Here is a 27,820-nt window from a genome sequence, read left to right as displayed (position 1 = left end):
TGCGCTCTTCTTCTTCATCACCATCTTCGCTAGCTGCTAGAAAACCTGTTTTAGAGCCACCAATAAAAATGAGAAGAAAAAAACTGTGTGTGTGGAGTTAAGATTACGCCCTTGGACGAAAACTTGGTTCAAATCCATAATGCTTACCTTTAAGTCATAGAAGCCAGCAGCAGCAACAACAAAAACAACAACTAGATGACGGGATTCTGCCAAAAAGCGCTCAAGAATCCAAAACTCAAAACTCAGGTAAGAGAGAGAGAGGGATAGGGAGAGGGCGACGCGCCAGAGCGTGAGAGACGAAGCGGGAGCGGAGCGAGTGAGAGGGAGCCACTCAAAACTCGCTTGCGAAGTTTTGGCTTCGTGGTAAATGCATATGTACATACAAAAACAACTAGAATACAACAATAAATGGAAAAAATAAAACAAAAAGCAGAGCTTTAAATGTTGAGGTTTTGAGCGCTTTTGTACAGTTAATGGCGCCCATTGTTGCTGTTGTTGTTGCCTTTGCTTGGCTTTTGGCGTCCTCCGATTTGCTCTCCTTCTCCTTTTTTGTTGTCATCGTGTGCTTCGTACATTATTGCATTGCCATTCATTTATATTCAATTGCATTAATGAAAACCATCAACTATTTAACTTTTTGGGTGCGGCACAGTGTGCAAAGTAAAACAACAACAAAAAAAGAAGGTGGAAGTAACGCAAAGAGACAAACAATTTTGTTATGGGTTTTTTCTTCCTTTCGTTTTCCAGCCAATTTTTCGTATTTTTAACAATTCCCAGACAAGCACACCCGCACACTCACACACACGAACGCACACTAAAAAAAAAGCGAATGCAGAGCTAAAACTAATTTATATATTGGCGGAGTAAATAAGGCAATTTTCTACGCGGCGTCAGTTTGTTTTTTTTTACTATTTTATTTTCAATTCCCGGTGCTCTCTAACACTAACACCGACGCAAGCACACATAGTTACACAGGGACAGTTATGTTATACACGCGAAATTTTAGGAAAAAATAAATAAAGTTAGTGCTTAAACACCCAAATAACGATATATATTCGCTCGACTGCGAATATGTATCGCGGTGTTTTCGGCGTAGTTTTCAGTAAATACGATTCGGCGGACATACAGAACCAGCAGCGCGAATATTTTCTTTTCGAATGCGGAGAGGAACTGCCAGCCTCGCGAACGGTAACAATCGGACGCACGGAATGCGGGGTGGCATCACCGTCGAACTGGTTTACGGATATCGATAATAATCGAATATTTACCAACTATCGATGACATATCACCTATCGATGTTGGTGACTCTGTTAAGGCAGTTATCGATAGTGCTTACAGTGCTGCCCATAAGATGAATTATATATCGATTGATGAACTGGGCGCCAAAATATTTAAATTCAAATGGCCTTACGTTTTATTTACATTTAAAGTGAATTAACTTAACAGAAACATAACAAATTATATAGAAATTGAAACGAATTTGTATTCTTTCGTTTATTCCAACATATTTATTTAATTGGTATTATTGTTTCAAGTATTACACAATATTGATGCCTTTTCTCTTACGTTTTCAATTAATTTATTATTATTATTATTATTATTGTTATAACTAAATATCGATCACATTTCCTTTCAGAACGTCTCTCATTCTCATGGTTTTAATCCCTGTTCACTTTTTGATGCGGAGCAGAACGCACAAACTCCTGCATACACACTTCCTTCCCATCGTCCTAACTAATTTGCAATTATAAATATCGCAATTCGCGCTTTAATTATTGCTTCCCCTATTTTTTTATCGCTCGCGCTCTGCTGGGGGAAAATGGAAGGGGGAAAGGGGACAATGAGAAAAGTAATATTAAAAAAAAAACGCACAAAATCGAAAGCGAGACTTGCAAAAATCAAATCTGCGCTAATACTACATAATTGGTTAAGTGTAAATTAAGGATTTAAGTAGGTTCTATTTACGTCTACGTTTTGCAATTATTATTTGGCTGTTTAAGGTAATCAATCAAGAGCGAAAGAATCAAGAACCGAAGTGGGAGGAAACAATTTGCGTAGCGTAAATGTTCTTTTAGTAATTCTTCGTCGTCTTTTTCTCCCTATACAATGTATATACTTTTCTTTAAATGTGTATAATATTGTCCTAAAAGCCTTAAAAAATATGACGCAGCGGCCTGCAATTCTACATATGCCTATATACAGCCTGTATATATACCATAATCGCACATAATTTCTCGGTAGAGCAAAAGGAACACAAGCAAAAGCCATGTGAAGAAGGACACAATGTAAAATGATATCATATCTCTTAATATCTCTCGCCTCGAGCATTCGACATGCATCATTAAAAATTAGTTCGTTTTATAGCGGTTTCCGTTTCCATTTCGGGTTCGGTTTCCGTTTCCGTTTGGTGTTGGGAGGTTTTTTCTTGGATTTAAGATTTTTGGGTGGCTGGAGGAGGCTGGCTATACGTACAATTTCTATGTTTTCTGTATATTTGTTTTAGGTACATAACAGTTCTTTATATTGTATGGTGTGTGTGTGTGGCTGCCTTGTTTATCGTTCTACGTTACTCCGTACTCTCCCTATTTCGTTAGCTACATTAGTTAGGTGCGTTGAGTGTCTCCATTCCGGACCCGTACTGCATGCCCACCGACATGGTGAATAGCCACGCCACCGCCAACAGACTGCTGCCGAGCAGATCGCCCAAGGCCGTCAGGTAGGGTATGGCCGAGTTATCCGGATCGATCTTCCACTTCCACATCGCGTGCACTATGATGTGGGCAATATACAGCAGCAGCATCACCTGAAACGATCGCAGCACATTAGCGAGTGTGTTTTCGGAGGATTTACAATGACATATACATATGTGTGTACATATATCAGCAAACGGCCTTATCATATTCGTAACTCACCTGAACCAAACTGGCGGTCAGATAGGAAAGCACAAACACCCAGGTGACCGTCGAGGTGCTATAGTTTATATAGTCAGCAGCAAAGATGAACAGAACATTGCCGGGTATGGACATGGCAATAAGTATCCTCGCTGTCTTCGCATAGGGAACTGAATGAAGAGCACAAATGAATAATACCCGATTCAGTTACCAAATGTGATTGAGACCTACCTCCTTTGAAGAGCGCCCGCCAAGGCCACTCGAAGATCTGCGTGTGCGGTGGTATAATCCCGATAATTGAGCTCTGGTGCAGCATTGTGGATATCTTGCTGGCCTGCACCGATACCAGATTGCCGCCGATTCCGTTGATGATCGGTTGAAACACTACGAATCCATTAAACACCTCGACGGCGGCATCCAACACAAGGCCACCCAGACTGTAATGAGATGATGGAATGATCAGTAATTGTATCAGTTAAATACACTCAGTCAGTAGTTGCACTTTAACCCATTGTCAACGATTCATTTGACTCCAAATCACATTTTAATTTTGATTCGAACACACTCAAGTGTGTTTGTCTTTTGAAGTTCTATTGCCGCAAATTTCCCAGTCATGGCGAGTAATTCCTAATCGCCCGGGAATTCAAATCCTAATGCTGAATTCTAATTATAAGAGCGCTTGACCTGTCGCCAAACACGAGTCAGGGACATCCAACCGTGCGAATGGTTCCCATGGTCTCGGCTACTTATTACTCCCCACAAAAACAATCGCCTGGACATGATTGTGCATTAAATGAAACGGTCTGATATATCTAAATATAGCGGGCAACTTGACGTCTTTTCTGCTTATCATGGTACCCCAATTTTGTTGTTCCTAAGACTCGACAGTCCATCATTCGATCCGATCCGATCGAATCGAATTGATTTCGCAGAGTGCGCAGTTCGTAGTTCCCAGTTCTTAGTACGCAGTACGTACCCACTTATGCAGAGGGCCGAGAGGACGGGAACCCATCCGCTCTTTAGCACCGGCCGCGTGTACTCGTTCCTCAGCACGATCATCACCCACATGGGCAACAGCACCAGGTAGCAGGTGACCACGATGAATGTGATCCACAGGTGCGTTTCTGTGCGAAAAGTAACAGCCATTAGTTAGATATACAATTGGATAATATAATATAATATAGACACGTACTGATATTATCGTACAGCAGCGAGGCGATAAAGGAGAGCAAACTGATGGACACCACGTCACCAATGGAGGCGGCCAACGGCGTGGCCAGGTTGTCTGGATTGAGGCGGTACTTCTGCGAGAACAGGATTACAGCCACCAAAACGAAGTCTAAAAAGAAACGACATTGATATAATATAGAGGGAATGGCATGGAAAAGTAGCAGGTGCAATCCTACCCAGCACAAAGCACGACGACGTGGCCGTGAACATGGCCGAGGCAGTCAGCAGCATCATGTTCTCGAAATAGAAGTCGCCGGTCATGGCAGCGCCCACGCTGACCGCAAACATGGCCACCAGAAAGGAGGCCACCGTCGCCTGGACCTGCACCAGTGCTATGTTCCCCACTATCATCCGTATCACGCCCTGCCTGCTGGTCATGTTGCCCAGATTCACTTGCGTGGACAGACGCGATGCCAGGCACATGTCCAGATTGCCCTTCAGACCCAAAAGCGCCGGCACCAGGATGAACAGCTCGCTTACGTTCTTGAAGACATACCATTTCTGGGAAAAGTGGGCGAGAGAAAAGGGCATATAATTAATAAACGGATCATTTTACAATAACTTATTAACAAGTAATTATATTTTTTCGTTGAGAACCTTATTCAAATGCACCTTCTCTTATTCCCAATTAAGTTCTAAAGCAAATATTCGAGCACATTTATGGCCCGCCAATAAATCTCCAGATTTAACCAATATTTTCAGTTCGTTTCGGGCATTGGCCGCCTGTAACTGGCTGAGTCTCCAGTTTGGCCCAGAAGTTTTACCATCAATTAGCGGGCAAATTAAACGTTAACTATCTAACACGCCTGTACTATGCATATAGGTGTATATACTTCACAGCCATAAATAAAACATTCTAAAAGGAATTGTGCCAATTCACCAAGTACACAAATCGTGGGGAAAGGTTTAAAAATAGCCGAGCTCTGTCTGCTTTCTGTTTGATTGAGTGGATCTTGAAGTCTTGAATCTCGCACAGATTGTTTAAGTATTTTGCGTACTTATGGCTGATTTCTAATTTTATCACGCGGCTTCATCGCACAGGATTATTGATGAAGCAAGCCATAAAGTGTCCTTATCTGCATAATTGTAATTGCTGTAATTTGTTGGTCTTATCATACGTTGACATATGTTTGCAAATAGAAAAAATAATGTTGTCACTTCTCATAATAATTCGATTTACCTACGCATTTGTTTACTCTTCTGCTGCTTGGAATTTTCCCACACAATAATTTGAATTGAGCTCAAATGTGCAACTAACTATTTTGCGATTTACTTTGTACTTGACTTGGTGTAAAACCCATTTTAGTGCCCCATTCCACGGAGTAAATTTTTGCAATTTTACAATTTAATTTGGCGTAATTAACGCTGTCGTTTCTATTCGCCTTTCTTAGCGTTTGTGCTTATCGGACTGAAGGGAGATTAAATACCTTAAACTGTATCAGTTTACCAAGCCTATTATATGGCAATTTAAGTATATTTAAAGCTATCTAATTGATGGATGGATACACAAAGTGGGGGAACTACATTTGTTTCTAACATATTCGAACATCTATGATATTATTGCTTCTATTACATATTCATATATTATTGATTTTAGCTAATGAACTCACCTCAACGCGTCCCAGAACAATGCCCGCTCCGATGGTGCCAATCCCGGCCAGAAAGAACGGAATGGATACCTGCAGCAGGATAGTCGTCCACTTCTCCTGCTTGATGCCGGGTCGATTGAGCGCCAACTTCTCCTCGGAGCTGCCATTGATGCCGGCAATGCTGGAGGCATCCGCTGCCACCAGGGCACCCGATCCGATACCGCCATTGCCTCCGCCGCCGCCGCCACCTGCTCCTCCTGCTCCGCCGCCGCCGCCGCTCACCGCTCCAGGATCCGGTTCGGAGGATGCTATGGACGTCGTGATGATTGAGCTTAGTGAACCGGTTGTCGAATGTGGTAGGCCCGACAATTTCTCATTGTCGGGATCTGGGTTTTCGATCGGATTATTTTTTTTGTGAGGGGAAGAAACGAAACGAAACGAAAGAAGAGGATTGCAAGATGCGGGTTAGTTTTGGGAAACAAGGCGCAGATCGTAGATTAGGTGTGTTCCAAGTGGGTCGCCGGATTAGGTGCTCGGGTCTCTCTCTCGTACATGGCTACTACTTCTATATATCATATAAGTAATTGTTGCATGCATTTTATATATAGACTAGCGCCAGTGCTCGAGTGTGCGTATGTGTGGCATGCATCTAAATTTAGCAGTATTATGCAATTAGCAAGGCAATTAATTAACAATGCTATAAATGAAGCATCTACACGTATAAATACAATCTATGTGCTTGTGTCTCTCATTTTCTGTGTTTTATTCATTTCAGTTTTTTTTTTTCGACAGTCTCCAGGTGGAGTCTTCTTCAAGCAGAAGCAAAAAAAAAGAGGCAAAAAAACTCGTTTGATTAGAATTCTCGCATATTTATTTGCGTTTTCGGTTTCTGTGTCGACTCGTAGCCAAGTTCATAAACCACAAATCGTTCGTCCATAAACAAATTCGCAAGCCGCCGAGACAGCGACAATTAAACATCACGAAAATAACAATTAAAACTGACATAATATAAAATGAATGGGTATAGACCATTGACTACCCCTTGAGTGTTGTTAGCTAAATGAGTTGATATATATATATTAAGTCCTCAGAAAGCTGTATACCAAATTTCATATTTATAGCTTATTTTATCTGTGAGATCCAATCATTCTAGACTTCTATTAGATCATATGATGATAAGTCCTATTTTGGGTGCAACCCAATTTTTAATAAATCATAATTTGATTAATCATATGTACATGAACTAATAGAGATCCCTGAAACAGCATTGTGTATCATTGAAATACACATGCTTATAAAAACCCTATATACCGCATTTGGTTTGGATTAAGGATCAGTTTCCAAACGAAGTGGTAGCTTCGAATCGAGATATAGATACATATTACGGGTGAGGCGGAGCATGCATGATAATTGTTTGGTAAATATTCTGTGGGTTTTAATCGCAAATAGTCGAGACATTCGCAAGCCATGGCGATTATTGCATGGGATTAATGTAATATAAAAAGGAGTATAAAGAATATGGATATATGGATACGTAGGTAAATATGTTGTAAAGTGAACAAAAAAAAGGGGAAACCAGTCTGGACGCTTAAATATAAATATTTGCATATCAAGAGTAAATACAAAAGATAAAGTCAGCGACAGAGCGAGAAAGATTTAGAGGGAGCGAGTGAGAGAGAGAGAGAGAGAGAGAGATAGAGCGCAAAGAAATCAAGGAAAGATTCAACAATACCGATGGTGTTGTTTCTCTAGTGTTTTAGTGTGACCAAAACCTCATAATTCCCCAAAAAGGCCTATCTACACGAGAGCGCCGAGTGTTGCTGCCTTCTGTTCGATGTTGTTGTGGAACATGTGGAACCTATTTGATTTCATCGTGTTGGATTTTTCTCAACGGGGGGAGGTTGGCTTTTATACTTTTATACTTTCGTATACTTTCACTCACCGTTTCCATTGAAAATGGTAAACAATCTGTATTTATCATCCGGTGCCACATCTAGCGGTGTTGTTGCTGTCAGTGTGGACAACTGTTGTTGGTATATTGGTGGTGTGGCATATGCAGATGGTGGCGTTGTTGATGCTGTGTTGTTGTTGTTATTATTATTATTGGTATTATTGTTGTTATTGTTGTTGAAGAGGCCAATGTTAATGGTGGTGGGCGGGGGATCATCGCCAGCATGATCGCTGATCGCTTGCGGATTAACGTAGCCCGATAAACGGCGCACATTCAGTGGCGTCAGGCGGTGTTTCAGCTCATTTGGTTGTGTGGCTCGTGTGGATGGTGTTGTGGTTCCTGTTGCCGTGGCTGGTGTCTGTGTGTCTGCGGATGCTGGTTGGCTGGGATTGTGCGGCAAGTTTGTCTGTTCGTTGGGCAGCGACATTTTAGCATTGGTTTGGCCTGTCTTCGTCCGTCTGGTCGTCGTGTGTGGGGGTCTTTATGTGTCGGTGTGGAGCAGCCCCAAACGGCGGGCGTGCATGCGTGTGTCTGTTCGTGTGCGGGGGACTTCTCTCAAGCGAGTTTTCGCAAATACAACTCATCGACTAAGCTACTAATATTTGAACTAAATCCTGAGTGTCTAGGCTTTGAAACTATATGTTTGCTTAAAATCAACGGAAACTAAACATTCAACACAAATTATAAGCTGTGCTCTAGTAAATATAGTTTTTTTGTTTTTTTTTTTTAAGATTTACTTGTCTATGGGTTTTGCATACTTTTTGTTTTGGTTTTTTTCCTTCTATTTTTTTTTTTCAACTATGACTAAACACAAAAAAAGATATCACAAGATGTTTTTATTTTTAGATAAATAATATATAATAAGTTAAGAATTATGGAAAGTGCATTGATTGCTGTTCAGTATTACGTAGGCTTACGTTTCTTTCGGTTTTTTGTTTAAGGAATGAATGAAGAATACAAATCGGAACAAGAATTGAAAGAATCCGGAGAATCGTTTGGTTTACATTTTATTGAAAATGTGGGGAATGTTGGGGCGCCGTGTGTCTGTCGCAGGATGTGTGCGTCGTAATGTCCGTGGTATTTGGGGGCCAGGATGTCGTACTACTGGGGATAGTGAGAGGTAGTAGGTAGTAGGTAAAAGGACTGAGGCTGAGGTCGAGGTTGAGAGGTTGAGCTTAGTCACCGGACCGTTGATATGGCTGCAAGGCAACAATAACAACGCATTTGGTTTATTTCTTGTTTAAGGTATGCATTAAAATCGATTTGAATAATAACTACTAGATCGGCTGGAACGTGGAATCAATGTAAATCAAGAAAAGCAACAAAAGATCGGGTCACAAGTCTACAAAAAAGCGACAACAATTTGTTTTCGGTTTGGAAAAGTCGAAAAATGTATGCCGTCTATCCTCCTTTAAGGTAAGAAACGCAATTTTTTGAAATTTAATAACATTCTCTATAAGATTTTACTACAAGTTGTATGCTTTTCACTTATTCAGAGCTTAAGTTAACAATATAATACGTTGAAAATTGAAATTAATGATGTAGATTATTAATTTTTTCAATAGATTACAAATGAAGCCTTTGATTAATTTCCTGACTCCGATTATTTTCTGCAAAAATGCGCCTCTGACCTGCCCGAACATTTTATTTGAAACTTCCGCATGGCCGAGGAACCGAAAGGCCATGACCAAGATATAGTTAGCAAACTTTTTGGTTTTCGTTTTTTGAACCTGTTTGCTAACCGTTTTCGAGATCGTTTTTGCATTTGTGTGTCGATGTTTGGACGCATGATGAGATGAGTTGGAGAAAAGGGAATCGCCAAGTTTTCCAGTTTGTTTGCAGTCCAATAAAAGTGCAAATGCTCTTCTAGCTTCTTTTGTTTATTTTTTTTTTATTTATTTTCTTTTTTTTTGCTTAATAAAAGTCTATATAAAGTATTGACAACATCTCCAGAGCCACTCACACGCCTGTCGGCGATAAGATTTTAATATTGCTTATTTGCCAACGCGTTGACAACAGTTGGACACAATAAATTGCCGCCACTTGGCTTTGACAACCAGAAACCACATTCATACATATCGACAATACCGTTGACAGCGATGATTGAGAATCGATTCTACATATATTGAATGAACCACTCGAGACTAATAAAGGGTTTTTACGCGATTTTTCCTTATCGCCGTGAAGTGAAAGCCTTGCGCTAGCAATTCAATATCACGTCACAAATCAGGCCCACGCGTCGGCTACGTAGCAGAAAAAAAATATATATGTATATACAACTTGATAAGTGCAGCAAATAGCTTATGGCACCTGCATGTTGGCCTTATCTTTATCTAGATGCTCTTCAAAATGTCGCCATAAAACGCAGGAGAAGGTGGTGCTATAAATTGTCAAGATCATCGCATAAAATAAGCAATTGTATATGATTGTGGTTAGGAAGTTAATAGTAGTAGAAGTCCTTTAATCTTTTATCAATAAATTATTGAGCACAATCACCGAGTCATGAAAAGCTCCCCCGGCCATTGATAAAAACGCTGATTAATCCTTACAACAAATGCCATAAATTTCTATTTCTGACTAAAATCGTTGCTGACTAAGACGTTTCCGATTGCAAACTGTGCTATTGTGTTGTTTTCTTTTTCTAAAATAGTTTCTGAGACCAATCTTATCGGTTAGCAATCCTATGCGATTACCGCTGATTAGTGGGAAATGGACGAGAAAGCCGCACGGAGTGGGGACTTTGCAACAATCATCTTTAAACAAAACAACCAGCGACGGAAGGAAATCTTCCAACGTTGTGGAAAACACACTTGTCATCGAGACAGCAGCAGATAATTAATAATGGAAATGCATATAATGACAGCAAAAACATTCCGCATCAATGGTAAATTCAATATTTAAATTGTCAATTCATTTGTCACTTTCTTGTCAGGTGTTAAGCGATAAGCTTTCTTTACCTTTGCACCGTCTGATTCACAGCGGTTTATTCTGGGATATGGAAAATTTATGACTATCGAGATAGTATAATATCCAACAAGTAGGGCAAAATCATTTCTGAAATATATTTCACCCACAAACAGCAGTCAATTTGGTTGTAAAAGACCAAAAAAAAAACTATAAAGTCAACTATTGATTATTTACCAGAACCCGATAAGCTTATCATGGGCCCAGCACAACTTTAGACTGATCGAATAACGAAGGGCAATCCAAACTATATTTACGTTACGTATACCCAGCGTGCCCACAAATAGGTAGTAAGTTAATTTCAAAATTTTCTATGTTAAATAGTTATACTTTAAATGCACAAAACAGTTCTAGCGGCAATAAATCACAGTAACCGAAAAAAAAGACAGCGAAAAGAAAATGTAAAGTAAAAATTACGTATACGCAGTGTTTCCCAAGCGACAACAGATTTTTTTAAAGTTCAAAGTCAAGACAAAAACCGAAACACGTGGGCTGATGGGCGCGTGTGGGCGTGGCAGTTGACTTGGGGTCTTAATTTTCAATATCATTCCTTTTCTCCCCCGACTGTTTGCATGCGGAACTGAGAAACGCAATTATATGGCCGGCGGATCGGTGGGGCATATAAATGCACCTTGATTAGTGGATCAGCCGTCGGCGCAAAAATTCGCCGGCAATCCAAAACACAATCGATCGATCGATCGATCCTCAATAGACTTTGCCGCCTTTCGGTCTTGGTTTCTGACCACTTTTTCTTATCGATGGGAGCAGCAGTGACCAATTGATTTTCAATGGTTATTGTTTTACGATTCACCCGCTTAAATGTCAAAAGTTGTATTCATACATTATCTGTTGTCTTTTTCCTTGTTGGTTTTTGGTTTTCTGTTCGCAGACGATATGTCTGCGAAATTCCAGTTGGGTATGGAAATTTACAGAATGCCAAGATCAGGTTTTATTCGGAACCAGTTGCAATTGTGCATGGTCTAAACTGAACTAGTTCACTTCTTTGTTTTTTGGAAATAAATGCATATTTTTAAGGTAAATTAAATGAGAGATATATGTGAGTACAAAAGAATATACATTCATATTTATTTATTCACAAAGCCAAAGGAATATTAAGATTTAGGTAAATTTCCAAACATTAAAAACTAAATCAGGTTTCAGAGTGGCAAAACGAGAGTTTTAGACCCAATAAATTAACTTAAAACTAGTTCAGCTTTTTAAGGCTAGCACGAGTCCAGAAAGAAATCTTAAATTACTTAGGTAATTGTGATATCATAAACTAAAACAAACTGAAAAGTAAGTGCAGTTAAAATAGAACATAATTTGTTTATGGGCCCGGTCTTAAGAGATTTTGACCCACATATCTTGAGTCATAAAAATGTTTAAAAAAATATCCAGACAGTAAGCTTTGAATCCACAAGATAGTTTACGATGAGGCGCCCTACAATAAACTATTCCTATCTGAGGGCTTCACGATGTTTTTTTTTTATTAATATTTTTTTTTAATTTTTTTTTTTGGCTGATGTAGTATATTATTATCTAGCGAAAATAAAACGGCATAAACCAAGCAATCTGAGCTGGTCAAGATCCCAAGGTTGAAGTGAGAAGTCTGAAGCCAAAATTGATAATAAATCAATTAACTGGCATTTAATCACTTTCGTTTGAATTCTGCACAGCAAAAGATTAGATTGCAGGCACAAGATTAATGATAGATCTCGCCATGTGTATAATATATATATAAGGGAAACAATAAAAATCACAAGATTCGGCAAGATTTCTATGATTGGGAATACAAGTGTCCAAGTCGGTCGGTCCTATGGCGCACATTTAACCCAAGAATGCCCACAGTCATTGTCGGCATTAATTAGCAAAACGTGCGCTAAATATTAAATGTGCGATGATGGCCCGGGCTAATTTCTATTAAGTGCGCTTAAAAAGTCGCTGTGTTCGCTTCTCGTTCACATACATATAATGTAGACTGATATATGTATGTACAATATAGGCGAGAACATATGTTTTATGATTAAATTGTTCCCAGGCTTCATTAAAAGCGATTTTTGCCCTCCTGTGCAAAAGTACTTTCGTACTAGGAAATGCATTTTAAATGGGCTCTGCTACCCTGAGTTACATATGCATGCAGGCATATGGGTTTGCCATTCATTCGATGGCATTACATATAGGATATCACTATCGCATACCCATTAAATGTCAACTAGCCGGTATTTAGCATTTGAAACAGCAAACATAATCCTCTTAGCGGATTTGCCTATATATATCTATGATATATGTATATTTCTCACGAGTAAAACGTGCGACCCACTGGTCGGCTGCGTAATATACGAAAATATCATTAATTCATAATAAAAAGTGTGCATAAATATGCAAATCGTTCACGTGAACACAAGTTGGGCTCATCTCCCCGCCTCATTTGCATGCAATGTAAACGAACTCTGGCCAAAAGATAGAAAAAAGCAATCACATTCGAGATTGGAAACGCTTTTCATTTCATTTCATTTCAGTTCATTTCAGTTCAGAGAGAATCATTTTCAGCGCCCTGGCAACAGATAAAAACTAAATAAACAAGTCTTTCATATGGGATTCGCTGCTGTTGTTTCGGTTTTATGACTTTTATTTTGTTTTATTGTTGCGCATGACGCAGGTGAAATCGAATTCGATTCTGGACACAATAATTTTTGTTAATGAATCGCCTTGTCAGCCCTAGAGACCCAAAAAAAAAATATATATCCGCGCGAAACAAACAAATTGTTTGGCCGTTAATTTAGCCAAGTAATCAGCTAACCGGCTCGACTTTCATATGTACATACCTCTGTATGTAATTCTTTCTAAGGTGTAAAGTGTAACGAAGTGAGATTGAAAAACTGGAAACGATTCCAAAACCGAAACTGTATCAAATGTCATTCAACTTGGCAACAATGCGTGAGCTCAGATCGGAGTTAAAGCAACAGGTGCCTGAACAATAAACACATACCATACATATATGTTTTTAGACATATAATTTGTTCATACCGAATCTAAGTCGTGGGAAGATTGGCTAGTGGAGGATGTCACCTGTTGAGTGAATCACTTTGGCCGCCCGCCATTTATGGATTTCTTTCATTTTGAATACACATTATCAGCATTTTGGGTTGCGGATGATATAATCAATTAAATGGCTGAGTAATGTCGATCAAATTGTATTTATTTATCCCATTGAATCACTGCGTTGACAAATCGATAATTGGATGAGCACTTTTTGGGCAATGTAAACTCAAAGCAGTTGTTTTAGGGACTTTAAAAATAATGATTATTATTTTGGATTAAGAAAGTGTTTATTTTTAAAGTAATGAAGAACAACTCAAGATTGATTGACGCCAGTTCTGTGTAATTTAATAAACAAGTTAATGGCAATTCTAATTTGCCAATCAAATTGATTTATTTAAAGGTGCGCTCTCAAGTTTCGACAAACTTGTATCCGACTTAATCAGATTAAAAGCAGTATTTATAAAACAACAAATTTGGAAAGTCATCGAGTGAATAGAAGCGTATTGTTCAAGCCAACTTAAGATGAATTGGTAATTACGATAATTAAGAAATTAAGAAATTAAGAACTACAATAGAGTGTTAAATCCTATGAAAATCTGACCTTTGATGCTCGCACATTTCTGGGAATTCCCCGCCCCGAAAAAATTTGAGCTCCGTGCGACCCAGCGACGACCTTGCCCACCCAGTTACCCAGTTTGCAATCTGCAGCCGGCCAAGTTAGCGAAACCAAATCGAGTGAACGGCAGCAGTAGCTAACTGGCTGGCTAGAAATCAGACTGGAGCCCCAACGAAGCCCATTAGCCACACGCAGCAGTTGGGGGCTCCTAGGTGTATCTCGATGCTTGTTGCGATCATGTCGGAAAATTGGGGAAGTCAGTGAATACAGTGAATAAAGATAGATTCTCCAAGAGGGGGAAAATCAAATCCAATCAAATCCAATCAGAAACCCTAGAGGTGCAGACATTGAAACGCCTGCCAAAGCATAAAATCCAATTCCAAATGCAATTTGGCCGTGAAAACGAAATACCAGCAAACATAAATTAATTATTATTGTTAATAATAGATTTTTTCTTTTGTTTTGGTTTGCTTTTCTTCTTTGGATTAACTATGCATAAGCCCAAAGCTTTTCAGTCTTTCGACGCTTGTAAAGCTTTATTTATATATTCATACACATTTTTTTTTGGTCAGTTAAGGTTGCTCTTCAAATACGTGTTCATACTATTTATAGTATTTTAATAACTTTGTTTTAAGCCTCAATTAGCGAAACGAAAGAAACGGCATTAAATTACATTCGAGAATACAACTATTTGTGCTTTGATTTATGACTTGAGGATTGCAGTTGATAAATGAAGTGGGAAAATTATTGCCGAGTTTAATTAGTCCAATGTTAGTTGAAATATATAAACATGGCCAAAATAGTTGGAAGTGCTAAGATCGTAGAGAAAGAGTTTCTGGCAGAGGAGTGAGATCATCTTAGGATCTGCTCAAGAAAATCGCTGTTCTAGGTGAAAAGAAATAAGAAATCCATGCAAACTGTAAAACCATCGATCAATGACACACGATTGGCAAAGAGCAAAATATAAAAAAAAAAAAATAACTAAAAAGTGTTGGCCAAAACTTGTTGGCCAAGAGACTAGAAATATGAGATCCAAACGGATTCTGTTCCCAATTAACGGCAGTGCTAATGGTAATAGCAATAATGCCTTCAAGATTCCGATTCCATTAATTTCCGCCTTTCAACCTTTCGCTGCTGGATTGTACAAAATCTGGGCTTACTTTACTTCCTCGGGCGATTTTCAATTCACTGGGTTAATAGTATATTATTGATCTTTTCTTTTTTTCGCTTTTTTTTTCTTATTTTCTTTTCTTATTTTCTTTTTTTTAACTTTTTTTTTGTGGTCACTTCTAGCACGTGTTTGTAACTACTGATTGAGGTATGTTTTGTACTGGTAATGACTTTTATTTTGTACTCTTTGTTTTTGTCACAATAAAAAAATAATTGTTTTGACTTAAAGTCAAAACTTTTTCGCGTGGCTTGTTTTAAGTTTTCAAAAGGGCAACCTTTTGTGTTTTAGCTTTTCTTTTTATTGTACTACTTTGATATATATATTTCTTTTTTCTGTTTGTTGTTTAGCTCGAATCGTGTGATCGTGGCGAAAAGCGTTGTCTGCACCGTCCGCCGGGATATCGCACACTGAATGTCCAAAGACGGCAAACACTTGTTATTATAACGCGTCAAAGCGTTTCCATTTAGCGCTGACTGCGACGCCGACCGCGGCAGCGACGCCGGCAGCGGGCTCATCGCTCGCGTCGCACAGAAAAACGGAAAAAAATATATATACATATATATGTGAAATATAAATGACGATGCTGACGCCCGAATCTGGCCCGAATCAATAAGCCACTTGGGCCTGTCGTTGCTTTTGATAAGACGCGGACGCGAGCGTCGGCAGAGGCGGCTACTGCGACCCCGGCAGCGGCAGCGACGACAGCATCGAGCGGTACGACAGGTGAGCGTTTACGCTCTCGAATCCACCTGTTATCAGCTGTAATCGGATATCGAGTGCATGAATGAAATCACAACAACATAACAACGTGGAAAGAAATCGAGTTATCAAAGTGCGGAGGCTTATTAGCAAATGATAAGGCAGAAGAATCTGCTCATCGAGTGAAAGGATCGTTGCGAAAATAGATTTCTGTTATCCTGATGATGCAAAAGGAACTAGCTGAAGATCAGTTAACTTATTTTAATTAACAAGGATTTACTTTTGCTGGAAGAGAACCTTCCCCTTCAGAAAGGTGCAATTGTAAATCCCCACAGAGAAGATCCATCGAATCCAGCGAATCACCTGCGCCGGCGTCTCTGCTGCTGCGACGCGACGCTCGTCGCGTAGACCGTTAGAACGAGGCAAAGCCGAAGAGATGAGATTACCCGAAGTCCACCACTTCGGGTCAAACTTCGTGACCGTTCGTGGCGATTCGTTGTAATTGACGATGATTTTTGACAGTTAGTTGGCTCATTATACGCGGGCAACGCGGCGTATGAGTGATGCGAACGCGTGATTCGAAACCGAGAATTATCCATGATTTACTATCACCACAACCCTTTAGCTCATTTTTTTTTGGAGCATCTGCATAATAATAATAATTCAATATTAAGTGTTAAGTGCAAGCAACACAAAGATTTAATTTATAGGGACAACTGGGCGTATGAGTGATGCATCTCATGTTTTTACAAGTTAGACTAATAAATAAGCGAAATTTTCACTGCAACTAATGAGTGATGTCTGCTTGCTATCTTTGAAAATACATTTTAAGTTTCAACACTTTGTTAACTTAAAACTTTAGATTATCGAAGCCAAAAAACAACACATTAGGTAAATTAATTTTTAATGAGTTCTATGTACCACTGTGTATATTACAAAACCGATTAACCGATTAGTTGGACAATCGATTATACTAATAAACTAAAAGAGTCACGTAATTTACAAAAGATTACTACCGTTGAAAATAAATAATTATTTTTAAGGTACATTCTAATCAAGAATCTTATTTGCTTTAATTGACAATTATTTTCGGACCGATATGACTGTTGATTGTTAATTGGGGGACTTGTGACAAATTCATAGATTATTGTACCTATATAGATGTTAGATAATGGTTAAGATTTATTAAATTCAAAATAGAAATGCTTATGCAATAAATTCTCTTTAAATCGGATCATGATCCTCTGACAAAACCACTTACGTCTTGAAATAGATTACCAAACCAAAAATAGTTAACAAATAAACAAACGTTTGACCCAGGGTTACAAAAAAAAAGAGTTAAAAGAAAAAAAAACCAAGAGGGGGCAACAAACAAGGAAAGTGTTTTAAACTTTGGCACTCGATTGTGAAGCACTCTCTCAAATTTGACAATTTATTTCTGTTTGGTATGTGCCAAGATTGAAACGACCAACATCTGTACTTGAATTTACTTGGATTTCGTTTCGTATCGTTTTATTTTATTTACTTATTTTCGGAGCTTTTTTCATATTCATTTCATTTGTTTTTATTTCAATAGACAAAACTGGTTTTCCGCACCCGGATGAAATGTGCGAGAGAGTCCAAGTCGAAGAGCCGAAAACAAAACACCAAAAACGTACGCCCAAACATCTGGCATTTGGAATCTCGATTGGAAGCCGCCGCGGGGCTTTAATTAAGATTTGGATTCGGAATTGAGAATTGAATTCCCTTGGCTTTCAGGATGTTGTGAAGAGATCTCTCAATGGTTGACCGCATGAATGAACCGAAACGAATGGCGAGGCGTTTACAAATAGTTTTTGATTATAAGCTTCAACGTCAACAAATTGTAAATGGTAAACCAATGTTTGCTTACTGTGATTGGAATCGCAACCGCGTATTTAGGACATCAATCTTTCAACCTCTTTTTTTCTTTAAATATCTTAAATCACTTGTAGATCTCGATTTGCCCCCTAACTAGGTAATCTTTCATCATTTCTGCTGAAACCGAACAAAGAGACAATTGATCGGAAAATATCCCCACCGGGGAATTCCCCGCAAATGAGACATGCAATGCTTCTCGCCCAACCCCCTCGTTTATTTTTCCAGGTACAGTTGCCACCTGAAGTCGAACAGGGAAGTACAATATCGATCACAGGCGAGCAAATAGAACAATAAAATAAACAACAACAAACGACCTGACAAAAGATACATTTGCCGCTTATCAGAGATACTATTCGTTTCGAATAGTTTATTTACATGCACATAGTTGACATCGCTGAGCTCGCTGGCTTTTTTCTTTGTAATTTTCCGTTGCTGAATTTGCCGAGGAAATTACTCAAATCGATTGGCAATTGATGAACTACCGTTGGTTTTTCGAGAGTAAAGCTATATGTATGTACAGATATATATATGTATATATCTTTTTTTTTTTTTGACCTGTTCAATCAAATTGCCTGTCAGCTAATTACGATCTACTATTTGCCGGCAGATCAGCGCCAGTTTCGTTAGTAAATTGTTTAAGTCTGCCCCTTTGTCGCATATTCCCGCCCACAACTGAAACCCATTCCTAATCTACACATAAAAAAATAAATAATATAGAAAAAAAAAAATTACACTGCTAATCAGCTGATTGCCAGCTGTTTCAGCGCTACCATGCCCACTAACTGAGCGAATCCTTTTTTCTCCTTTTTTCTCTAAGTGTATGTAAAATACCATATAAATAAGGTCATGAACTTCTCGCGGTGTGGGTAAACCCTCAACTTGAACTAAGGATTGAGAGACTTGTTTTGAGCTTAGCACGCGATTGAAATAAAATTAGCAGCTGCAAATTGCAACATGAATTATTACGCCGACGTCCCTTGGCCTTGAACCAGCCCCTTGAGCCACGCCCCTTGCAGTCTTCACCTAAATACCAACCAATTATACAAATGTAATGAGCTTTAATTGTGTTTTTAGGGAAATAATTTGCTGCACACCCGACTATAGACAGGTGTTTTATTGCCACAAGCGACCAATAAAACAATAAAATCGTTGCGAAAAAACCAGAAAAAAAAGAAAAAAATTCAAAGATGTGCTCGAGAGCTCATAACACAATCTTATCGTGCAAGATGTGCATATTAATTGCATACGAGAGCGAGTATATCATCGCCTGACAAACGATTACATTATATTCTCCCGTGATTTCTCCACCGAAAAATTACTGAAATAATCGAGGGGAAAAAAAAAATATGGGAGATACCAAAAGATACTTAGATAGAATACCGACAACCAATTTGGCTATGGGTGTAATGTCTTTATATGACTCATTGTGGTGTGGAGTATGCCTGGAATATCCAACAATTGATAGCTGGGAACACCCGTGGATGCCGCGGGATTTCGGGAACTTTCCAGTCGAATAACCCAAGGCGATTAAAAATGAGAAGATACTTTGATTGAACTATATGCAGCAATGCAAATAATTGATAGTTTATGTCATAAAATCGTTCACTTAATAGTATTTTAATGGCAGGAGGCACAGGTGGTTCTTGGCGAATTTTTAATGAGTGTGGCATTTCAAAGCTGCCAAAAACTTTTTACATATATGTAGAATTGAAATATTGATGACTTCAAGGTAGTCAAGGTTTAGGGAGAATTGGATTCAAGGTAATATATACATATAGTATAGTACTTTTCCCACATGTTTGGTTCTTGCGTATGTGACAAAAAGAAAATTCAAGACCAAAACAACACTCGTAGGCCAAAGATAATGGCGGTTATCAACACTGTACTGTTTGGGTCACCTGAATAGGTTCTTTGACTCCGCCTGACCATGAGTGAATCAGGTATTATTGTCCGATGGTTCCGATCTGATCCCGCTAACCTAACCAGTCGGCTGAGCATTGAAAGCCGTTTAAGAGGCCACTGGGCGAGATAATGGTTATCGATCGATCGATCGAAATTGGCAGAATCGCGCTGGACATAAGTGCCTTCCGATGACGCAAAGTTAAAACCGAAAATCATAAGACACAGGCCCCTTCCAGCGCCTCATCCTTTTGACCACTTGAGCGATACAATCAATCGGGGCAAATGTGGGCTACCTTAAAGCCGGCAATAAAGATGCCCTAACTATTGAAAATATTACAAGCGTTCAATATTCCCTTTCCAACACTTCATTTAATATCTTTCAGCACTACTTTATATCTTCGTAGGTACTTATATTTTGCAATAGCATGCTTCCTTGTTCTTTGTGTGACAAAAGCGTGATCTAAAGCGTGATTTCCTAGTGCATCGACCCTTCACAACACTTCGATAATAAAGGGTATTCCCTGGAAGCGTGCGTGAATTGCAATTGCGTCAAGTAAATGTCTTTATCCCGCCTTTTCGGAGTAGTACCCCCCCCTATTCACCTAGTCGAATGTATTCCGTGTTTCGATTTCATTTCCTTTGGCATTATTAGTTGTCACGTACATGGCAAAAAGTTATCTCTGGCATACAGCTGATACAAACTTGATCTTGATGTGAAGTACCACAAGTGAAGTCCAGGAATCCGAAAGGGGGCGAAGATGCAGGGCTGGACACGGTGGAGACCTTGGAGTGGAGCCTGTGTTTACACAGAGCTACATATGTGACAAATATGTACGTAGATACATTGCACATATGCGAATCTAATCGCAGGGGAACTTTGCACGAAATCTCTATTTTTAATTAAATCCAATAAGCACGTTTGCAGTCCGTAGAATTTAGATTTTAAAATACTTTTCTGTTGTTAAGAATCAGTTCTTTAATGACTTTTGACCAAATACATTTGAAGCCAACGACAGTTGAATGGTTTAACAAGTTTGTATGATTGCTTGGATATCATTATTGGGATTCTGGCAGCCGCACCCGGAATCCTCGCAAGAAACGATGTGATTCCTATCACGTCGAGTGCATTCGCAGTGCTTCCCAGGTGTTTCTTCTTTTGTTTTTTCTTTGGGGTTTGTGCAACTTATCAGCGGGTTTAATCACGGCCAGCAACGAGGCTCTTTCTGATGTCGATTTCGAATTTTTTTTTTCTGAAGAGTGGAGACAAAAGCCAACGACACGCGTCATTTGCCTTGATTAGTATTCCCAGCCACAGATACCGATCGAGATACAGATACACCCCGCCTATAGATACGGATATGTGTGTGCGAGGCGTTTATGTAATGTTTTCTCGTTTGGCGTTTGAAATGTTTTTATTTAACTTTTTATTTTGGGTGGTTTGGCATCTGGCCTTGCCCCTGACCTTGGATTTTTAAACAATTGTCGGACGTGGTCGTTGACAAGTTAGCGCCACCACTGTCTTTTTATTGGATCACCTCATTATCACTTCCTCGTAAGCATTACAACTTTGATGTGCGCAGCGATAGACGATCGAAAGTTACAGTTACAGTTAAAACAGTCATCCACTTTGTTTACTATCTTTGAGAATTCTCCGTAGATAATGATGTAAAGGGAACTTCCCAAACGAATGAAAATGATAAGATTATACAAAGTCTAAAAACTCCCATTCTATACAAAATGTAACTTATTGGAAAAAACGGAAGTTTCCAACAATTGCGATAGCAATTACTCTTCAACAACGCAAATATAGTGAATAGCTTAACTAAGATAATTAATTTTAGTACATTTTTGGACTTTCCAGAAGGGGTAAAAACTTTATAAAAAATTTATTTTACACAAAAAAAGGTTAACGATTTTTGGCAAAAAACTCAATTTTCATGTTGGCTATTTTGGCTATATCTTGACCAAAAATAGCCACACTGCCAAAAGAATTACCGTTTTGTGCTCCCAATTACCAATACTAACAATCCCTATCACTTTTGGAAGGACTTTGAAAAATTAATTTTCGGCCAAATTTTCGCAATTTTTGTAAGGGGTAACATCATCAAAATTTGCGAAAAATGGCAAAAAATTAAAATTTCGAAGTTTGAATACAGTTCGCTAGGAAATTTTGTTACGAATTCAACGAGATATGACATTCCATATTTGGGCCATTATTTTCAATGTTGTGCTCAAAATACCGATTATTTATTTTACAAAAAATCAGGGAAACGATTTTTGGCAAAAAACTAAATTTTCATGTTGGCTTTTTTGACTATAACTAGACTAAAAATGGCCACACTGCCAAAAGAATTACCGTTTTGTGCTCCCAATTACCAATACTAACAATCCCTATCACTTTTGGAAGGACTTTGAAAAATTAATTTTCGGCCAAATTTTCGCAATTTTTGTAAGGGGTAACATCATCAAAATTTGCGAAAAATGGCAAAAAATTAAAATTTCGAAGTTTGAATACAGTTCGCTAGGAAATTTTGTTACGAATTCAACGAGATATGACATTCCATATTTGGGCCATTATTTTCAATGTTGTGCTCAAAATACCGATTATTTATTTTACAAAAAATCAGGGAAACGATTTTTGGCAAAAAACTAAATTTTCATGTTGGCTTTTTTGACTATAACTAGACTAAAAATGGCCACACTGCCAAAAGAATTACCGTTTTGTGCTCCCAATTACCAATACTAACAATCCCTATCACTTTTGGAAGGACTTTGAAAAATTAATTTTCGGCCAAATTTTCGCAATTTTTGTAAGGGGTAACATCATCAAAATTTGCGAAAAATGGCAAAAAATTAAAATTTCGAAGTTTGAATACAGTTCGCTAGGAAATTTTGTTACGAATTCAACGAGATATGACATTCCATATTTGGGCCATTATTTTCAATGTTGTGCTCAAAATACCGATTATTTATTTTACAAAAAATCAGGGAAACGATTTTTGGCAAAAAACTAAATTTTCATGTTGGCTTTTTTGACTATAACTAGACTAAAAATGGCCACACTGCCAAAAGAATTACCGTTTTGTGCTCCCAATTACCAATACTAACAATCCCTATCACTTTTGGAAGGACTTTGAAAAATTAATTTTCGGCCAAATTTTCGCAATTTTTGTAAGGGGTAACATCATCAAAATTTGCGAAAAATGGCAAAAAATTAAAATTTCGAAGTTTGAATACAGTTCGCTAGGAAATTTTGTTACGAATTCAACGAGATATGACATTCCATATTTGGGCCATTATTTTCAATGTTGTGCTCAAAATACCGATTATTTATTTTACAAAAAATCAGGGAAACGATTTTTGGCCAAAAACTAAATTTTCATGTTGGCTTTTTTGACTATAACTAGACTAAAAATGGCCACACTGCCAAAAGAATTACCGTTTTGTGCTCCCAATTACCAATACTAACAATCCCTATCACTTTTGGAAGGACTTTGAAAAATTAATTTTCGGCCAAATTTTCGCAATTTTTGTAAGGGGTAACATCATCAAAATTTGCGAAAAATGGCAAAAAATTAAAATTTCGAAGTTTGAATACAGTTCGCTAGGAAATTTTGTTACGAATTCAACGAGATATGACATTCCATATTTGGGCCATTATTTTCAATGTTGTGCTCAAAATACCGATTATTTATTTTACAAAAAATCAGGGAAACGATTTTTGGCAAAAAACTAAATTTTCATGTTGGCTTTTTTGACTATAACTAGACTAAAAATGGTCACACTGCCAAAAGAATTACCGTTTTGTGCTCCCAATTACCATACTAACAATCCCTATCACTTTTGGAAGGACTTTGAAAAATTAATTTTCGGCCAAATTTTCGCAATTTTTGTAAGGGGTAACATCATCAAAATTTCCAAAAAATGGCAAAAAAAATAAAATTCCAAAATTTAAATCCAAATCGATTGGGATTTAAAAATCAAGCTCAACGAGCTATAACATATGCAATTTGGACTATTATTTCAAATATTGTGATCAAAATACTGATTATTTTTATAGCCAACAATTTTCGATATATGTATCTTGGAAAGTGGTCTCATTTCCGTTTCTGTTTCGTGAGTTTTCATTAATATGAGTCCATTCCAAAGCAACTCGATTAGCCGAAAATATTTCTATGGCCCAATGATATGGACAAAGCAATTCGAAAGGCGCAGTTGAAGAAATCAAAGATTGAGGCAGGACTATAAGGTGTTTACCAATCACTAATCTTGACCCATGTGAAAAATGATTCACGAGCCCAAATTCGGGCATTCATTCATCCATAAATGACGGATATTATCTGGAATGGTACGACTGTAGACTGGTGCTTATCAACGGCATTATGGGGAAACCTCTATCAACGTCGAAAACAACAAACAATTCAAACGAATTGCGACGGAGCTTTATTATTTTACAATGCTCGCCGAAAGATGGTCACCTTTTTTTGTTTGGATAACTCAATTCTCAGAGGGCAGCAAGCCGACTGTAAAAAGCGAACAGCAATGGCAATAAAAAAAACGCAATTCTAAATTTGATAAAATAACCAAATGACAGTGTCAACAGTTCGCTGATTGCACAAGGAGTCAGATGCAAAGCGATAAATAATAGCAGACAAAATAGTTCAATTATTCAAGAGTTCTATGGGCTAGCGCATCAAACAATGTTAGTCTAGTCAAAATAATTAGTGTAAAATGAAAAATGTAGATTAAAATTCCCTTTATAATTGAAATCAGTTGAGCAGAGATCGTGTTTCCTCAGAAAATAAATGTTTTTCGTGCACAAAGCAGGCGTCAGAAATGTATTATCATAGCAAATGTAAACAATTATTTGAGCAAACATGTTGTACCGAAGCAAACAAACAATTTGAAATCGACAATTCAAATTATTCTCTGTCAATTTTCTCTCCCTCTCGAATCTATGTGCTCACTTGCTTCCTAATTCATCAATTCTCTGAGGGATTCACAGACATACCTGCCTCACCGTTGCTTTCGTCATCACAGGTGTTCACGAGTCGGGCGTAACCGCAGTATGTGCCACGCCCACAACGCCCCACTTGGCTACCCAGCAGCCGATCCATAATTTCGTCTTATATCTTGAGATCGGTCAATCTATATCAATACTAATATAGCACAAAGTTGTCCTTGAAAAGGCAGCCACATTTTTATAGAAAACACGAATAAAAAAAACCGATTTTTCGCCAAAAAAAAAACAAAAAAATTAAATTTTCTATTTTAATTTCGATTAATTCCACCAACCGATTCTCAATGTCGACTAAGTTCCGAATGGCAGGGCCAGAGTTTCTTATTTGATTGCTCCAGAAACGCGCTGGCTTGAATATCTCTATTTAAACACATGTGTTGTGTAGAAAACTCTCCCAAGGAATTAGTTTTTGTCTTCGAAAGAGCAGCAAAAACAAAAAGAAAACGAATTTTTGGCAAGAAAGTGCGACGAGTTAGGGAAGTTCCACTGTACACGGTGCCTTAATATTTTCAAATCAGTAGCACTTTTAATGGCTTCAGGCTGTCGAAGTGGACCCAATTAATTAATTTATTTCCCATAGATCAATTTGCAGTGGGCTCCTAATTCCCCGCTGAGTTATCCAAAGACAACAAATGACGTTGTCTGTTAACTGGAAGCCAAAGATGAGGTGTTAATGCCAATATTGACGCGATTGTTTACCACGCAGCATGAATGCAGCACCACTGACGTCATAACGAGCACAATCGGACTTAGAAAGCTTTTGAGACACCTACGCAAGAAGACGCTGCTCATTCTGAGCACCCCGGATATACAGATGGGGTAGAATTAATAGCAACAGCAACCAAATATTCTAATTCTCTTTTAAACGCATTAAATCAATTGTTAATATATTAACAACCTTCTGCAATTCACAAGTCAGTATAAAAGTATATATGTATACACTATACCCATTCTGTTGCTATTTTTTCGAACGCTAGTGTACCCGTGTAAGCCCTTGAGCCCGAGATCGAAATGGCCAAAATCCACTCGAAAAGGGTAAACAAAGGCAGCGAAAAAGCCAGATAAATCGAAAATGATTAAACGCTCATGCGCTGGGCACTCAGAAAACCGTTATGCGCTACTGCCCCTTAAAAAAACGTATGAATAAAAAAAGGGTTAAAAAGCCGACTATGGCAATGAAAATAAATAAACAAACAACAAATGCAACTGCAACTGGAAATGTTTGTAAACAATGCCGTGAAAAATAGGCCCCAACAACATCCAACTGAATGTTACTAGGCTAAGTTATTTAATTCACGATTCATTGGGCAAGTCATAACCTATAGAAGATATCGATTATGTTGCTCAATATGCACCAATGACGTAATTCGACCATACAGCTTGGGTGCGGTTTATAGCATAGCTGCAGGATAATTTCATGGAATTCGTATTTCAAATTAATGATATAAATTTCTTATACATTCGAATAACATATGCATAAAAGTTATTAAAGGTATTAATTTGTTAAACATGCTAGTTAGATGACCGCCGCTGTCGCTTACATGCAATCGATTAAACTCCGCATAAACAGCTGACTGCGCTGAACCGTTAAAGCCTCGTCATCTGGCAATGGCAATGAAAGTGCAACTGCAAGTGCCATTACAATATTGCAACCGAGCAGCCGATTGCAAAAACAAAAAAAAAATTACAACAAATAACAACGAACTAACAAATAGCCACTGGCGTGTTTACAGAAAATAAACAAATGGCACCAAGTTGGGAGTCAAGTGAAGTCGGGCCAACTCAAGCAAGAAGTTAAACGCCAAGCAGTACACTGCACTGCACTGCTTGCACGCTGGCCTTAAACTTTGCGTTTCAGGGCCACGCTAGCAAAAAAAAATTGTTAGCATAATGCAATTAGTGTAAAAATCAAACAAACTATAAATTAATACTTAGCATTACATTAATTGCTGCGAAATTCCCCTTTACTGCGTTCTAAAAATAGCGTGCAGCAAATTATGGGAAAATGCAATAAAAGATGTCAAAGCGAAACAAACAATCTAAAATAAACTTAAGTAAAACAGAAGGAAAACGGAGAGAGAGGCCTCTAGGAATTTGTTAAAAAATTAGTAGCGATTAGATTTACATTTCACTGTGGTGGCTGTGAAATTGCTAATTTCTGGCATTTAAAAAAGCTTAAAAATATGTAAATATATTTTATAAATAATATGGCAGTTAGAATTTGCAATAAATAAATGCATTTCTTTGCACTCTGTTAGCCCCAAACAATAAATATAAATATAGAAAGTGTACCCAAGGTGGCCATTCAAATATTAAATTAGCGTTAGTAAATAAGGTTACACTAAATAAATGTCAATTAAATTAACCAAATAAATGAGAGTTCAACTTAAGATATAAAGCAGTTAATTTAGCATCGGGTATTAACGTTATTCGGGGTAAAGTGCAATAATATGGCGGACTTTGATAAGGTGGCAAAAATAGCTTACATATGGGCCGGCGGCGCATGCGGGTCTCATTTTTCTCGCCGCCACTGTGGGCACCGCTACTGTTAAACGGCTGCATCTTGCGACTGAGACAACAAGTGGTAAGCGGTATTTTACCGATTCGATTGGCAAAGCAAATACGTGAAAAGAAAAAAGAATCAAAAGAAAAGCAAGAATTTAAGTAAAGCAAAACTATAAAGACAAAGATAATAATTTTGGTGTTAAGGCAGCATTACACTGTATGGTTCGAGCACACTGATATTTCGAATCAAATCACTTGAAAGGTTTTTCGAGACTGAATTTGTCAAGCTATTTTTAAAAGATCAACAACGAAATGTACTGCCCTATTAATATATTAGCGGT

The 27,820-nt window shown here is 38.1% G+C and overlaps 2 protein-coding genes across 5 annotated transcripts in view; both read right to left on the bottom strand.

Annotated features, from left to right (window-relative positions):
- Positions 1-1,210, bottom strand: part of LOC6619825 (neuroglian) — a 37,437-nt gene extending 36,227 nt beyond the window's left edge. Inside the window, exon 1 of the mRNA XM_032724964.1 lies at positions 1,127-1,210. The gene's annotated coding sequence lies outside the window, so the exon portion shown is untranslated. The remainder of the gene's footprint in view (positions 1-1,126) is intronic.
- A 542-nt stretch (positions 1,211-1,752) lies between these two features.
- Positions 1,753-27,543, bottom strand: LOC6619823 (solute carrier family 41 member 2). Of its 4 annotated transcripts, none has more exons than XM_032726750.1 (8): positions 27,461-27,543; positions 5,732-6,096; positions 4,298-4,622; positions 4,084-4,230; positions 3,868-4,015; positions 3,123-3,328; positions 2,913-3,061; positions 1,753-2,803 (listed from the first exon to the last, which is right to left on the bottom strand). In XM_032726750.1, exons 1-8 carry the CDS (start codon positions 27,534-27,536, stop codon positions 2,600-2,602), a joined length of 1,620 nt encoding a protein of 539 aa, XP_032582641.1. In that variant the 5' UTR covers positions 27,537-27,543; the 3' UTR covers positions 1,753-2,599. The 4 variants fall into 4 exon arrangements, with proteins under 4 accessions (XP_032582641.1, XP_032582642.1, XP_032582640.1 ...); XM_032726751.1 differs by having other exon boundaries at positions 5,732-6,018; XM_032726749.1 differs by lacking the exon at positions 27,461-27,543 and adding an exon at positions 7,653-8,441 and having other exon boundaries at positions 5,732-6,018.
- Positions 27,544-27,820: the final 277 nt, after the last annotated feature.

The sequence above is a fragment of the Drosophila sechellia genome, chromosome X (assembly GCF_004382195.2).
Source record: "Drosophila sechellia strain sech25 chromosome X, ASM438219v1, whole genome shotgun sequence".
Classification (NCBI taxonomy): domain Eukaryota; kingdom Metazoa; phylum Arthropoda; class Insecta; order Diptera; family Drosophilidae; genus Drosophila; species Drosophila sechellia.
This window is presented reverse-complemented; position numbering and strand designations above follow the sequence as displayed.

What these genes read in the sequence shown, in the direction of transcription:
- LOC6619823 (XM_032726748.1), bottom strand. Translation starts at nt 8,088, where the DNA reads ATGTCGCTGCCCAACGAACAGACAAACTTGCCGCACAATCCCAGCCAA. An exon ending in TTGTTCTGGGACGCGTTGAG is followed by an intron (nt 4,623 to 5,731) that starts GTGAGTTCATTA and finishes CACTTTTCCCAG; the next exon opens with AAATGGTATGTCTTCAAGAA. An exon ending in TCGGCCCTCTGCATAAGTGG is followed by an intron (nt 3,329 to 3,867) that starts GTACGTACTGCG and finishes ATCTCATTACAG; the next exon opens with TCTGGGTGGCCTTGTGTTGG.